Source organism: Hylaeus volcanicus, chromosome 1 (assembly GCF_026283585.1).
Source record: "Hylaeus volcanicus isolate JK05 chromosome 1, UHH_iyHylVolc1.0_haploid, whole genome shotgun sequence".
Taxonomy (NCBI): Eukaryota; Metazoa; Arthropoda; class Insecta; order Hymenoptera; family Colletidae; genus Hylaeus; species Hylaeus volcanicus.
Window position 1 is genome coordinate 19,181,065 of NC_071976.1, and position 14,430 is coordinate 19,195,494.

Consider the following 14,430-nt stretch of genomic DNA (forward strand, 5'->3'; position numbering starts at 1 on the left):
TCTATGCATACGTATATTTATTATATTTTTATACGCATATGAATTATTGATATTGAATGAAACTAATACCAACTAGACATTAACAGTTCTTATCCAATAAACTCTGTACCTAGAGCACAAAAACCAAAGGAATTTTTAATCTGCATGTAGATTTGGTGTGAACTAAAATATTTTTCAAAAAAATCAACATTCACAAAATGGTGACAATTTTCAGGAAGAATATCAAAGATTCCAAAAAAAGGAAATAATTCGCAAAGAAGACTATACGTTGAAACAACATAATCTTCTAATCCTCGCAGAGTATCAATGGTTGCTAATGATGCGCTATTCATTTGAGTAACGAACAAACAATCTGTACACTGATATTCGTACTTGATTCTGCAAATGCGAGTGATTCGCGTTCGCTTGTCGTGGAGTGCGAACTACGATTCCGAAAATTAAATTCCAAAGTAACAATTGTTTAATCTTGTTTGTTGCAGAGGTTGCAGTGGTCCAGCAGCGGGGCGCATCGTGAACTTTGTTATCTGAAAGGACGCAGCGAGGACGAATGCCAGAATTATGTACGTGTATTTGGCAGACAAGGGCCTGATCGATTTCTCGTTTGTGGAACGAACGCGTACAAGCCGCTGTGCAGACAATTCACCATCAAGGTAAGCACCTTAGATTCTTTATAACCGCGCAGTGTACACCCAAGGCTGTTCGATAAGTAGCCCTTTGTGTCGAGCCGCGTGGTTGCAATCACTGTACTACAATTCGGGTTCCATGGTGTCTCTGAACTTATCGCTTCACAAACTGCTTGCTGCTCTTTGTGTCTTTGCAACCTTCTGAGCATCGAGTACAGTAATGTCTCGTTAGATGCACAAGCTTGGAACTGACCTTGTGCGACTAACGTGGACATCGTATATTCTTTGATGTTTGCCGACGCCCGCCGACCGTAGACAAGGGCAGCGAATAAAAAAGAGGACGGAGCGAAAACACCGAGATATATCGTTGAAACAATCTAATGCAACGATGAAACTTTCTCATTAATAACTTTTTTGTTGTAAAACTTTTACCATCATATTCCTGACATTTTTCTAATTAGAACGAGACCAAACACGACGTAATTCGCAACATATTTACTTGTACCAACTTATTATGTATCATATATCGTAGAACGCTAACTAAAAAAAGATGAATGGTAAATGTCGTCCGAATTATATCGTGTTTAGTCTCATTTTAATTAGAAAAATGACAGGAATATGATGGTATACGTTTTACGACAAAAAAGTTAATAATAAGAAAGTTTCATCGTTGCATTAGATTGTTTCACCGACATACCTCGGTGTTTTCGCTCCGTCCTCTTCTTTACTCGCTGTCCTTGTCTCTACGTTCAACACTCGATGGCAAATATCAAAGAATATACGAAACTTGGCAATTGAACTCCTTGATCCCTCAAGGGGTATACCCCCCAGTGGTGAGGTTGGTTTCTGTGCACTTATCCTGGACGTGCGTCTAACGAGACATTACTGTAGCACGATGGCGAATATTTTGTGTTTCCGAAACTCTCTTTAACGTCGAGCATGTAGTACAATGTTGCTTGCCACTCTGATCGATTCATTTCCCCAAACCTGGGATCAAAAGTAAACCTCTGTACTATTTTTTTTCTTTCGATCCAAGAGTCTCAGCTAGCTGAGAGAAAATAAAAATAATGAAATATGGGAAGAACTACAGAGTTCGTAGAGTAGTATATCAAAAAATGTTTAAAAGATCATAGGAGTACAAAATGAAATGGAACTTTTTAGTCAATCGATGTGTAAAATATAATTTTGTAGAATTAAACACTGTAATTCGTGCTTTTAGTCACTGATGAGCTGTTGTGGTCACTCTCTAATATGTAGCTTTATTCTATAGTGACAGTGAAGATAAAGGATTTACATATATAATAAATAAGTAGGAGTGTAATTACAAAAATGATGTATAGTTAATGTGTTTACAAGATCCAATGAATATTTGTTAAACACTTTTTTCAAAATAATTATATATCTAGATAGAGAGCAAACACGTGATTAACTTAAATGATTAACATCCACGTGCACTAATTACACTCCTAACAAAAGAATTCTGTTATAATACATATATAGAAATCCATGAACTTCTGTATTTCTTTTTATACAATATTATAATGTTTATTTTTACGTATTTTGATACTTTCATCATATTACATAGATGACATTCATTCTTATAGTCGTTGTACTTAGAAATAGTCTTTCGTAAGTATTTCAGGATCTAAACAAAAAGCTTCAATCTTTATATTTACTTCGTTTATTTTATTTTGCAAAATCAAGTGCTTCCTGTTTCGCGATTTTATTTTGCTTTTTAGTACAAATTTATGTAAAATGGATCGGCTTCTTTTTGTTCCCAATATACCAACGTTTCAATGTTTTCACAATATTTGCGTTAACGTTTTGTCGTATCAGCGATAGAAATTTCGTGGAAATGTTGGGAACCAACGTTGACATCGTTTACAATACTTCAAATATTAATCGGGCAAACGGTAGTAACTTGCAGTCAGCGAAACAGAGCTTGTTGTACGAAAATCTTTTGTCGGTACATGGATACTTAATGAGGGCGTGTTCAACACAGGTGTATACGAGAATTTCATTTTGCGCGGCAACTGTTCCGTTTGTTTATTTAATAACCACGCGCTGGACGATTGCGCGAAACTAAACACCGGCGGAAAGGATACTGCTTTAGGAACGGTAATCGCTACCAAGCAGTGGGAGGGGGGCAAACTTGACGTTAAATAATGTTAGAAATGTAGAATTTGTGGCTGATTTATTACCTCGATGATAAATATTGACGCAACCAACAGTACATGTAATACGATTAACTCCACAATACTATAGTTACTACTATAGTAACGAGAACGATACGAGAACTATAATTGGGTTTTCGTCAGTTGCGTCTAATGCTAATACGAAATGTTTTATCGGTTCACGTAACGGGGATGAAATTGTTCGAAAACCGATTCGACGCGTATTAGCTTAATGAACCGTACTCTGCAACATTCTCGGCGTGCTTTGGCGAGACGGAACCTCTGAAGTTATTAACAGCTAACCTCGAGTCATACTTGACTTATCTATTTTTATTACGTGCGCTAGGATTGCATCGAACTGTCTCCTCTTTTTTAATCGAATGAAATTTAGTGTTAAAGTTTCTTTGGCTTGCTGAAAATTGAAATCATTGAATTATAACCAGTTGCTTAACTTTATTGAACGTTAAGTGTCCGATCTTCTTTATTAATCGTTTGTGAACCATACGTTATAAGTAGACTGCGGATCTTTATGCATTTATAGGAAATTTGAATGTGCAAGAAACTACGAAATGGAAACAATATGCAAGAATATAAAAAAGATTGAAAGTAAAGTTCATGTTACAATATTTGCAGAATAAAATAAATTCCTATTTAGGTTCAATTCTTGTAGACACGTTTACGAAGATTTTATTTTGCATAAAGATCCGCAGTCTAGTTACATAATTACATAAATTGAGACGTAAAAGAAAAGATTAAAGGAGGATGTTAAAAAAGTGCCAAATTTATACCCCGCCTGACACCTAAAATGTTTACGAGCCATTATTCTATAGATTCTGCACTTCAAATTGTGCACAATAACTTATACCAAATGTGATGAGGAAGTCCTGAAAAATGTGGTTGAAGTTGAAAGGCGAATCGTAACTTTCTGACTTCAAATGACCATAACTTCGAAGTGAGTTTCTTTTAAGGTATTAAATAATAATTTTTTCGAATGAAATGTAAATATATTACAAAGTATGTCTCAAAGAACTATAAAAGAATTTTTGTTTTAAAAAAAGGTTAATTCATTTCGTCATAACAGGCGATGGCGTGGGTGGCCACTTGGTTTGCGGTGAGCAAGATTTCTTCAAACTGGTGCACCTGAAAACAAAACTAAAGGTAGATTTAGAAAATATATTAGACTAACGGGTCCCTGATCGAAGGATTTTTTATTTTCTTGTATACTGTTTTTTTTTATTCTGTATTGAATCGCTTAATTTTAGTGAAAAAATTGAAAATCAACTTCAAATGTACGGCATTTTGTTTTAAATTAATTTTTTCCAAAATCCTTCGTTCAGGGACCCGCTAGACTAATCTATTTTCGAAATCTATCTTTCTTTTTGTTTTCAGGTAAACCAGTGTAGAGGAATCTTGCTCACCGCAAACCTATGTTTTGAAATCATCGTCTACGTCATCGGCTGTTATGACGATATACATTAAACGTTTCTTAAAACAAAAAAATGTTTTTTAGTTCTTTAAAACATGCTTTATAATATACTTAATTGTTACTTATGCAAATTATTATTTAATAACTGAAAAAAAATCACAAAGAAATGTCGTTTTTCCTTTTCCTGGCTGCGACTAACCCCTTAAAGTATCACGTGAACTATCATCTCCAAAATTTTCAACCGAGAGGAAGTCACTGAAATTTTGTTTTTCTTTTCATGTTCGTATGAGCAGCTGACGTATAATTCATCACGTTATGGCCAGCTGACTTTTTTATTCAAACATTCACTATATGAACTATCATTTCATACATTTTCAACCGAGAGGATATGATTGAACATATATTTTGTTTTTACGGGCGTGGAAGGCTAGCGCTAACGTTCTCCAGGCTTCAAGGCACAACTATCTCAATTTCATGAATTATCAGCCGAGAGGAAATAATTGATAAAAATCTGTCGCTGGCTCCTGGACTATCTAAACAAGTCAAGATGGGACACACCTGCACCCTCTTGACTTGTGTCTCGCAAAAAACCCAACACGCGCAACGATGCGCGTTGATGGTTTTTGTAAACGAAAATCATTCTTCTCTTGGAAGAGAAAATCCGACATAGCATATGTAAATATTTGATGTTAAATTTAATTCTCTCCAGGATTTGTTTATGCATTATTCAAAATGTGACAATTTAATTATTTTCCTAACAAACCATATCAATTGAATCGATGGTAACCACGATATGTGAATATAAAACATGTACAAAATGTTTTTAGTTTCCATTGAAGAACTTTTCCCGTAAATAACTACTTCTCTACATCGTAAGTGTGGTTGCCTAGCCTTAAAGTTAATTCTCCTGAAAAAACTTCGTAAACGGTAAAACTTTAAATTACATCGGAAATATAAATTTATACAGAGTGCCCGAAAGGTCAAAAAAATAGTTAATCTGCAACAATCATTGTACAGACTTTAATCCTAAAATTTCTACGCACACCGACCTACTTAAAAATACGAGACCACTTTTAATTATGCAGGCTACCAAGGATAATTCGCTTGCCGCCATATCTCACGAAGGGTGCTTAAAATTTCATGCATCTCGTGGCAAGGTATAATATTTCGTGGATTGCCCCGGTTAAATTTAACACACTTCCGCATAGGATCAGTCGTTTAGAGGAGCATAGATCGCGTTATCCTTGACGATGTATTAATTCGCTCGACTATTAAGCCCGACACGACTGGCAGCTTAAGCGCACGAATTCCCAATGTAAATTTCATATTGAAGCGTGTTTTTCTCTTTCGAAACTTCCGTAAACAGCCGCGAGTAATCGTCGCGAAATTAACGGTTTCGGAACTGACTCTGTGCTTTTGACGAAGGGTTTCGTAAGTTTTAACCTTTATAACTTTTGAGGCCATTGCCACAGTTACATAAGAGATTGCTGGTTGTACGCTGGGACGCTCGGGAAACTATTTACGTCAGCTGTTATCGTAAAACGGCCAGAATAGTTGATGATATTTCATATCCCAGTTGGCTTCGTTATAATTCAGTTGAATCACTGTAAATATCATTTTCGAGAATTCTTTCGGTCAGAACGGTTAGTCGAAGTTTTAATACGTTTATACTGGCGCCTGTTAGTTATTCACCGTCCATAAGGACATTTCCTTTTCCGAATTGAACAATCTAAGTGGATAGCTAGTTCTAGGTTTACGAAGACGTTTTATCAGATTGCTATCACTGAAGGTACATTTTCACGAGTGAAGTCGATTTAATAGAATTAATTAGAAGTCTTACACAAAATTTGAATTTGGATATATGTTGATCTTTTTATACAGATAAAAGTCAACATAAGTAAAATGTAAAAGGCTGTATAACTTTTCTTGTAAAATTCAAAATTAGGTAGAATGACTATTCTCCATAAACCTAGTGTTAATTTATTGGGTAATTGAGCACGCACCTTTTTGATGATATCGTGTGAAATTTGTCTATTGTTATTATTGTATTTTTATTTTCTTTAATATTTCTATCACGTGCACAATTTTACTAACAGAAAGTGGACTTCCTAGATAGTCGTGTTTACAATCAAATTACTTGTGCAGATTATTACAGACAGAAGTTTTGGAATAGAATTCTCAAATATCTCATGTTTTATTTAGAATGGAATTAGTTCAAAAATATTGAAACCATTAATTATCAGAATGTTGACTTGAATGTTAAAATTATTTAGTAATTTTTTAGTACAATTATGACTTTCCTTTCTTAACATATGTATAATATGTACGTTTTTAATTACTTCTATAACGTGAAGAAATAGTAAGTGCTAGTTTCACTTTATAATTGACACGATTTGATAACGTCGATCTGTTCTTATCTTGCATTTACTAAGCATCCGGTGAAAGTTGTTTACTGCATTCCATACCACTCGTCTAAATCATTCATCAATTTTGTGTTATTAAAACATTTAAATGCAATCTACGAATATATGAAATAACGCAGTAATGGAAAATATATTCTAAAATACAGTAACAAATGATAGCTCGTTTTCTGCATGCTAAAGACGTTTTAAACAATTTATTGAATTTTTAAGAAATTAATGAACTCTGTAGCTTATAAGTAATTTATAGAAGTAAAAATGCAACAATGCAATTTTATTCTATATGTTATCGTTTTTAGTAAAATACATTCACAGTACAAATACTGAATTTACTATATAGCTCGAATCGATATTTTTGTAAAGTTATAATGAGTCCTACATCATCTACGGCAAGATTTCTTAAATCGCAAGAGTACTACCATAAACCATTATCGTTTTTCTTAATAAAGAAGACTGGTTTTGTTACCTCTACAACGGAGCATATACAGAAGACATAATCCAGTGCATAAAATATTCATTACGGAAACACGAAGCTTGTATATAAGTACGAAAAGAATATAAAATCTATTATTATCTCAGCAGTAAGCCATAAAATGAATACGAATACGTTGCTTAATTATTGTTAACATATTCGGATTCTTTGATATTTCTATTAGTAAAATATATTCACACGAATACAAATAAACGTTATACAATTATTATTGGTATTTTCATTCTGATTACTTGTTGATAAAATACAATATATGTATATTAGTAAAATAATTCTCCTTCCTAGCTATATTTTCTACCATGATCATCGACTTTCCTACTTTTTAAAAGATCTATGATTTTAAATACCGACTGGTTCGACGTAGAAGGTATTTTTCAAAGTTTTTTAGGCGGAAAGCTACATTTAAAATATTTCTTTCAAGGTGAAAATGACATAATAATTCATTTTTTCTTTTATTCATTTTAAACGTAAACGCGAAGATACAAACAATTGCAAAATAATGTAGACGATTACTCCAATTCCTTTTGGTTATAAGGTCATTTTTAAGATATTTGTTATAATCTAAAAGGGAGAAAGGATATCGTTAGAAAATGAAATAAGAAGAATATCACTCTTCGTCTATACATTCTATATTATTGTATATTATATATTTGTAATTTATTACATTCTACACATATAATTGGTAGCCAACGAAAGCTAATTTTGTTATAATTTTATTTTTTAAATTTCTTTTCTTTTTATTTTGTTGTAAATATTCTTTAAATGCCTTTGGATATACAGGGTGTTTACGTATAGGTTCGGACATACGCAGGGTGTCAATTCTGCATTTAAACGTCATTTTCTCCCTAAAATACCACCGTACAATCTTTTTTGCCAAAACCATTCCAAAGTTGAGACTTTGAGGAAATTTTTCCCGAGGAGTGCCCGCCAAACAACTATGTCTTTGAAACCCAAGAACGAATAGAGAAAAAGTCAAATCTTTTGAAATTTTCACAATGTAAAGTTTGACCTATTAGGTTGTCCAGAAAGTTCGTGCCAATTTCTAAGAAACATACAAAAACACATTTGAATTTTAATATGTATTAATTGAATTACATAGGTGCCACTTTGTTCCACAACCTTTCCACCTGTTAAGGGATGTAGGCATGTTATTTGTTTTCAACCACTTCGATATATTCAGACCTGTACCACCTACCAAAAATCAACATTGACTTTTAGGACAACGCAATACTTTTTCACTTGTTAAATCTAACGTAATAAATGTTGGTTTTGCATCATGAAGATGGGAAATTTAACGCTCTTTCAAATGGTATACTTAGTTTTAAGTTTACACTGTAATTTGGTGGAGTTATGGCCGTTTAAAGAGTGTCAAGTGTCAACAAGACAGAAAAAATATTAAAAGTGAAAATACTCGAGAATAATGCGACACAAAGAAAATGTCTAAGAGGAATTTTTTGTTGGAAATTTGTTGTAGAATTGACACCCTGCGTATGTCCAAACCTATACGTGGACATCCTGTATACATGTATCATTATAAATAAACACATACATAGAAAACAGGAGTTAGCAATACGGAAAAACCTCAAAAACCAACGCGAAGAACGAACATGAAAAAATGTAACGTTACAAAATGTCGAATGCACTGCAGTTCGTTTCGAAGCGGAATAGAGAAAAACTGATCTATCTTGACAGCTAAAACCAAAGCACCCTATGGAACGGTCCGTTTTTCATTTTTAATCAAATTCATCGCGTTCCTGCTTACGGTTTAATATTATTTGTTGCCTTGGATTTCGCTCCGCTGGATTCTGGGTATCCGTTAAGACCAAAGTCTCTTTAGATTTTCAAAAGAACTTTTCAAACGCGGAATCTCAAAGAAGCACAGAGAAAACGCGTTCGGAAAAGGCCCGCTTCGGCTTGTATAATACACATTTCCTCTCGCGTTCACGACGGTGGATCGCATTCCCTCCTTTTTTCTCTTTGTGCTCGCTTTGCCAGACTGCACTGCAGCCTCACCGCTCGAAGGCACTACTTTTAATCAGAGATACAAATAAAAGAGAAATTAACGTTGATTTCGCCGATGGGCGTAACAACTTGTAGCGAACCGTCTTTCTTGTCTTGCCTTCTTTTAAATCTATCGGGCGCATCTGTTGTATAGCCTCTTTTAAGTCCCGAGCACCTTGGGAACTGTAAATATGCACTGAGTTTGGACGAAATAATGTGAACGCTTAGACATAAAGGAAAAATGTCTCCATGTTTTGTTTTCGATATTCGAATGTTTTCAGAGGAGTAGAAAGTCAGTTGGCGCAGTGGACAACTCGATCTCGAGACAAATGTTTTGATTGAGTTGTTCAGTACATCAAGTAAGAATTCGTTCCTTTCATTGCATTGGAACACTTGAATTTAGATTGTTTGTTTCCAAGTGTTAAGGGTAGACTTAGATGGCCAAGTTATGTCTTGGTACTCGGTTGGGTCTATCGGTACATATTGTTTCCTAACTCGAATTAAATTTTGCGAGAGTGGATATACAGAATGATCTTAGCATTTTGAAATAATAGGATGAATTTCTACATAAAGGCTGATACCGAAGTCTATTACACAAGCCCATACAGTCTTCTATAAATCAAATTGAACACTCAAACAAAAACGAAAGTCTAACTCTCAAACTGACTACTTCCAATTATTAAAGATGGGGTTATTCTGTGATAACTAAGTGATAACTAAAGTAAAACATTTTAGATACTCGGGTTTATATTATGATCTACATATTATTTCCAACCACAAAGGATAATGTGTTAGATCATACAGATAAATGTTAGTTTTTCGTTACACTATCGAATACTATTAGGCGAATTACTTTGTTATCAAATAGAGTATGCACTTTATAAACGATGAAAAACGAGGTTATGTCAATAACTATGATTTGTACTTAATAAATATGAACTTAATAAATATGAAAATACCAATATATTGTTTTTTAGCAACATCTAAACGTTACTTACAGAAACGTATTTTAATAAAAAATACAAAAGAGACTGTATACAATGATCTACCTTTTCATGTCATAATGTAGACAACTATTAATACTCAAAATGTTCTATTACCAACAAAAGATGTTGATTACCAAAACTACATATATCAATAATTGGATTATTTACCTTGTTATAAAGTGCAGCGCAGGAAATAAATTTGAATGCCAATTTATTTGAATATATAAGAAACATGTTATTGCACGGTTCAAGTCATAAACGCTCCAACCCTTTATACGCAAGCTTTAAGGACTCGGGATTTAAAGTTGAGCCTCAAAGCTACGGGGACTCGGGCTTTATACACCGCTGGTCAACGGAGCGCGACCGCTGCGTAAAATGAGAGAAGAGAAAAAATAATATTCGAGATAATAACGTTATCCCGCACGGATCTCTTCCACTTTCACGACCGCATCGTTACGTCCATCATGACCGAATAAATCGGCTGGATCACGGGGAGCAAAATCGAGCCGCGAGCATCTCTATTCTCGGGGCTCGTCTTGTCGCAAAATTATAGCCCACCATAATAGTCGCGAAGCATGCATCAAAGTGCGTTCATACACTCTTATCTTTTTTTCCTTTTAAAGTGTCACTTAGTAAGGTCCCAGCCTCGACGTGTACACATAGTGCCGACACAAGGTTATTTGTCCTCCTTAGACCGTATTGCCTAATGGCGGTCCTTTCGCCAAAAGGAGCATTTTTTTATTTATATCATCAGTTTCGCGTTCAGTCACATACTAAAGTATACGTAAAAATAACTCTTGAACTAAATCGCTAAGATTATACAAACACAATCCAAAATATTAACACATTCGTGACCACTGACGTGAATTCACGTCACTTCAAATTCTACTCCTGGTTTATATTCCAAATTATGAAAACCTTTTTTTATTTTATACACTACATATTCACAACATTGATATTTTAAAACATATTTTGTAATTTTTATCTTCGCCCTAACGATACAAATTTGCGATGCCCAGCTTCAGAATTCTACTATTTTCAGACAAACTACAGTACTGTTTGTATTTGATCGCGCGTTTTCTAACCTCTCGTACAGCGTGCCAGATCTCTCAGACTATGTCAATAGCAGAAGACAAAACGCATTATCCTAGTATTCTTTAATTTATTACTAATACTACAAGTACCCTCGGAGTATTTTGTAAATCAATATATGTTCTTTAGATATTTTTCTATTATGCATAAAATTTTCGATCCAATCTCGGCGTCAATTACTTTGTAGCACGTAATTGAGTGTGTTGAAAACGCATTTTCCCATAAGAGCCCACGTTAAAAAGTGAATAATTGAAACATTTGTTTTTTTAGCTTTTAGGTACCCTAGCCTTCCCAAGATTTGTGTGGGTGTTTTTGGGATAAAATCTAACCCGTATACAAATTTTTATCATTTTCTTGGCGTTATTTCTATTTGCACTAGAGCCTCCATAAGGGGGGAGGGTTAAGTAAACAACCGCTTTTTCGCGAATTATTTTTAAAGAGTGCGTAATATATATTTATTTACAACTAATTACTTGTTATTTTATAGCATCTAGATAATCTATATAATTTTTTTTTATGTAAAAATATTCATAAACGAATGAACAGCAGCTGTTTGAAGTTGGCTTCTCGAGAATGCGCCGTGCAACGCACAGGTCACTCTAATTATTTGAAATCAAAAATCCACCAAGTTTTTGTTAAAATATAGTAACACGCTTCGCAACAACCTAGATTTAAACAAAAAAACATTTTAAATTAAAAATTTCACGCAACGTTAAAAAAATCTTGTTATAAAAAAAATGATTAAAAACATTGTTCATTTCAATGTTTATAAAAACCTTTAGGTTGATGCAAAGGGGAGTAGTTTAAGGAATATTTTGTGCCGTTTTCATAGCAATCGGCTGAGAAACCTCTAAGCTACGTTGCACGGCACGGCTTCATTGTGTTTTGAGAAAAACGCGTTTAAAGTTTCCGGATCTAAAAATAGTCCTTCGTGTACCGTTTGGAGCGCATCACTTTAATGACTCTGTAGGTACACTTAGACTTCGAAGTTTTAGCTGAAATGGTCGGAGCACATTCTCCAGATGGTAAACTAATTTTCTAAACAAAAAAAAGAGGTCAAAATTTTGAATTTTACTTGACCCTCCCCCCTTAATTCCCGGTCAATGTTACCCTAAATCCAGCCTAGTATACGAACATCGCTATTCGGTCGAGAACAAGAGAAGGAGAGGCGGATAAGCGAGCTGATAAATCACGAGGTTCATGCCGCTTTTCGTCTTCTCCTTTTGCTCTGCCGTTTTCTCCACCCTTGCTGGCATGACGGCGCATTTCTACGACGTGCCATTATTAAGATCCCGGGCGCCGCGACGCCTCGTCCTCTTTCTTCCACGCCCGCCGGCTCGCTTTTCGTTTCAGTCGCCAGCCCCGAGAGCGTTGTCGCGCGTTCGACGATCGCATAAAGAAGTTATCTTGGCGTTGCGATTTATTTACAGCAAAGTTTACGACGGATTTAAGCGCCCGATGAAAATAGGCAAGTTTGTTTTGAAGTAAGTTCGATATCCGTGGAAGTATCGATACCGGCGAGGAACACTGCATTAAATTTTATACCCTTCTCTGGGGAAACGAATTCTCAATACCCTCGGCGAAGCTTTACAGCAAGTTTTTAATTTTACGCGGGACAGTTCAAGTCTGAACTGGATTTAGGTAAAGCGCACAGGGACCTCTGAGCAATCGAAAAAGACACCGGGACCGCTTACCTTTTTAGGAGCATGTAAGTTCTCGAATAGAACAGAGATAAGTAATATTCTCAGAGCTTCGCTAGATGGACCCTAGCAAGAAGTAGATCCTGTCTTAAACGCGACGCTATGATTCAATTGAGCAGTTTTCGTCGAAAGTGGTGTAAGTACATTTAATTTTGTATTGAAATGTCTAAAGGGTGGCATTTTAATGATTTCACGAATATTGGCAAATGCTAATATGTTTGTTTTATATTTTTTGTAAAATTAAATTGATGTGGGGTTATAATTTGATCGTTTATAAAGTAGCACTTTAAAGAAATTTATTCTTTCGATTACCATAAATGGACTTACGCTACTTTCAAAGATAACAGAATGTGAAATTGTAGATTTATAGAATATTTAAAATTTGATTTAGGTAGAAACGAATTAACTCTTCCACCTAATTATTATTAAACTGGCTTTGGGAACTTACATTTATATAACATTACATTAATTCTATGTTTACTTATACTTCGGTTGTAACATATTAACTTCAGAAACTTTTGTTTATATTTCGGTTAATATTTTTTTTTTCTTGAATTCTGAAACGAGACTCTTCGACAACAAATTAGTCAGTAGATTATAGTTTTTCTTTGATAATATTATTACTTTGCTGATAGGTGTTAGTATCCATACGCATTCATACGCACTTATGGGTGGGTATGTTCATTTAGTACACTAATTTGAAGAATTTCTCTTACCTAACTGATTCTACTAAACTGTTTGTAAACAATGTGTAACAGCTCCATGTGTTTCTTAATGGAAGATTAACAGTTCAATCGTATGCCAATTCTTCGAGTAGTGACTACTCAGTAGTCAATTGCATGCACTACTGAAAGAAGAACCATTAAATGTTGTACGTTGTGATTTATGTATGACAATGGATTGTCTCACTTCAGTCAAGTAGCCAGGCAGTTCTTGAGCGAACGATTTTCTAACACATGAACACTTCCTGTAGGACCTGTTGCCTGGTTTTCTCATTGCCCAGGTTTATATCCGCTATGAAACATCTTAAAACATTTATTTATTCAGCACATATTGTCAGTACTGAAATATTCTAGCAACGCATTGGAGAACGTTACTAACAAACTTGACCAAATACCTGGAATATTTGTTAGATTTAATAATTCTGAATCAGTACTATCGGAAGTTACTGTTTTAGAAACAGAACGAAATATGTTTAAAACAAAATTGCATCCACTTGCATCACACGAACACTTTTTCTCAGCTTTGACATATCTTACGCTATAGAACATTGTACAATAAATTAAAGACAAGAAAGATAGTATTAGCAATTTTTATTTTCATATACGCGACGATGTGTGAATTTTAAAATACAACAGTAGCAATGTTAAAAATATTTGTATTTGTTAGATTATTATCGTGCTAACTTCGAACGTCTCAAAAGTTTCTTACGTATTGATCGATTATTTTTGTCGCGGCACGAATAAATTCTGCCTTGATGTCTGTGGACTCGCTGACAGTTGAATAAATAAAAGTCAT

General features: G+C 34.5%; 1 protein-coding gene across 3 annotated transcripts in view; it reads left to right on the plus strand.

Annotated features, from left to right (window-relative positions):
• Positions 1-14,430, plus strand: part of LOC128883069 (semaphorin-1A-like) — a 582,486-nt gene that overhangs the window by 482,198 nt on the left and 85,858 nt on the right. For all 3 annotated transcript variants that reach the window (XM_054135057.1, XM_054135071.1, XM_054135065.1), the window contains one exon: positions 480-650. In XM_054135057.1, coding sequence (XP_053991032.1) covers positions 480-650 — 171 coding nt within the window. The remainder of the gene's footprint in view (positions 1-479; positions 651-14,430) is intronic.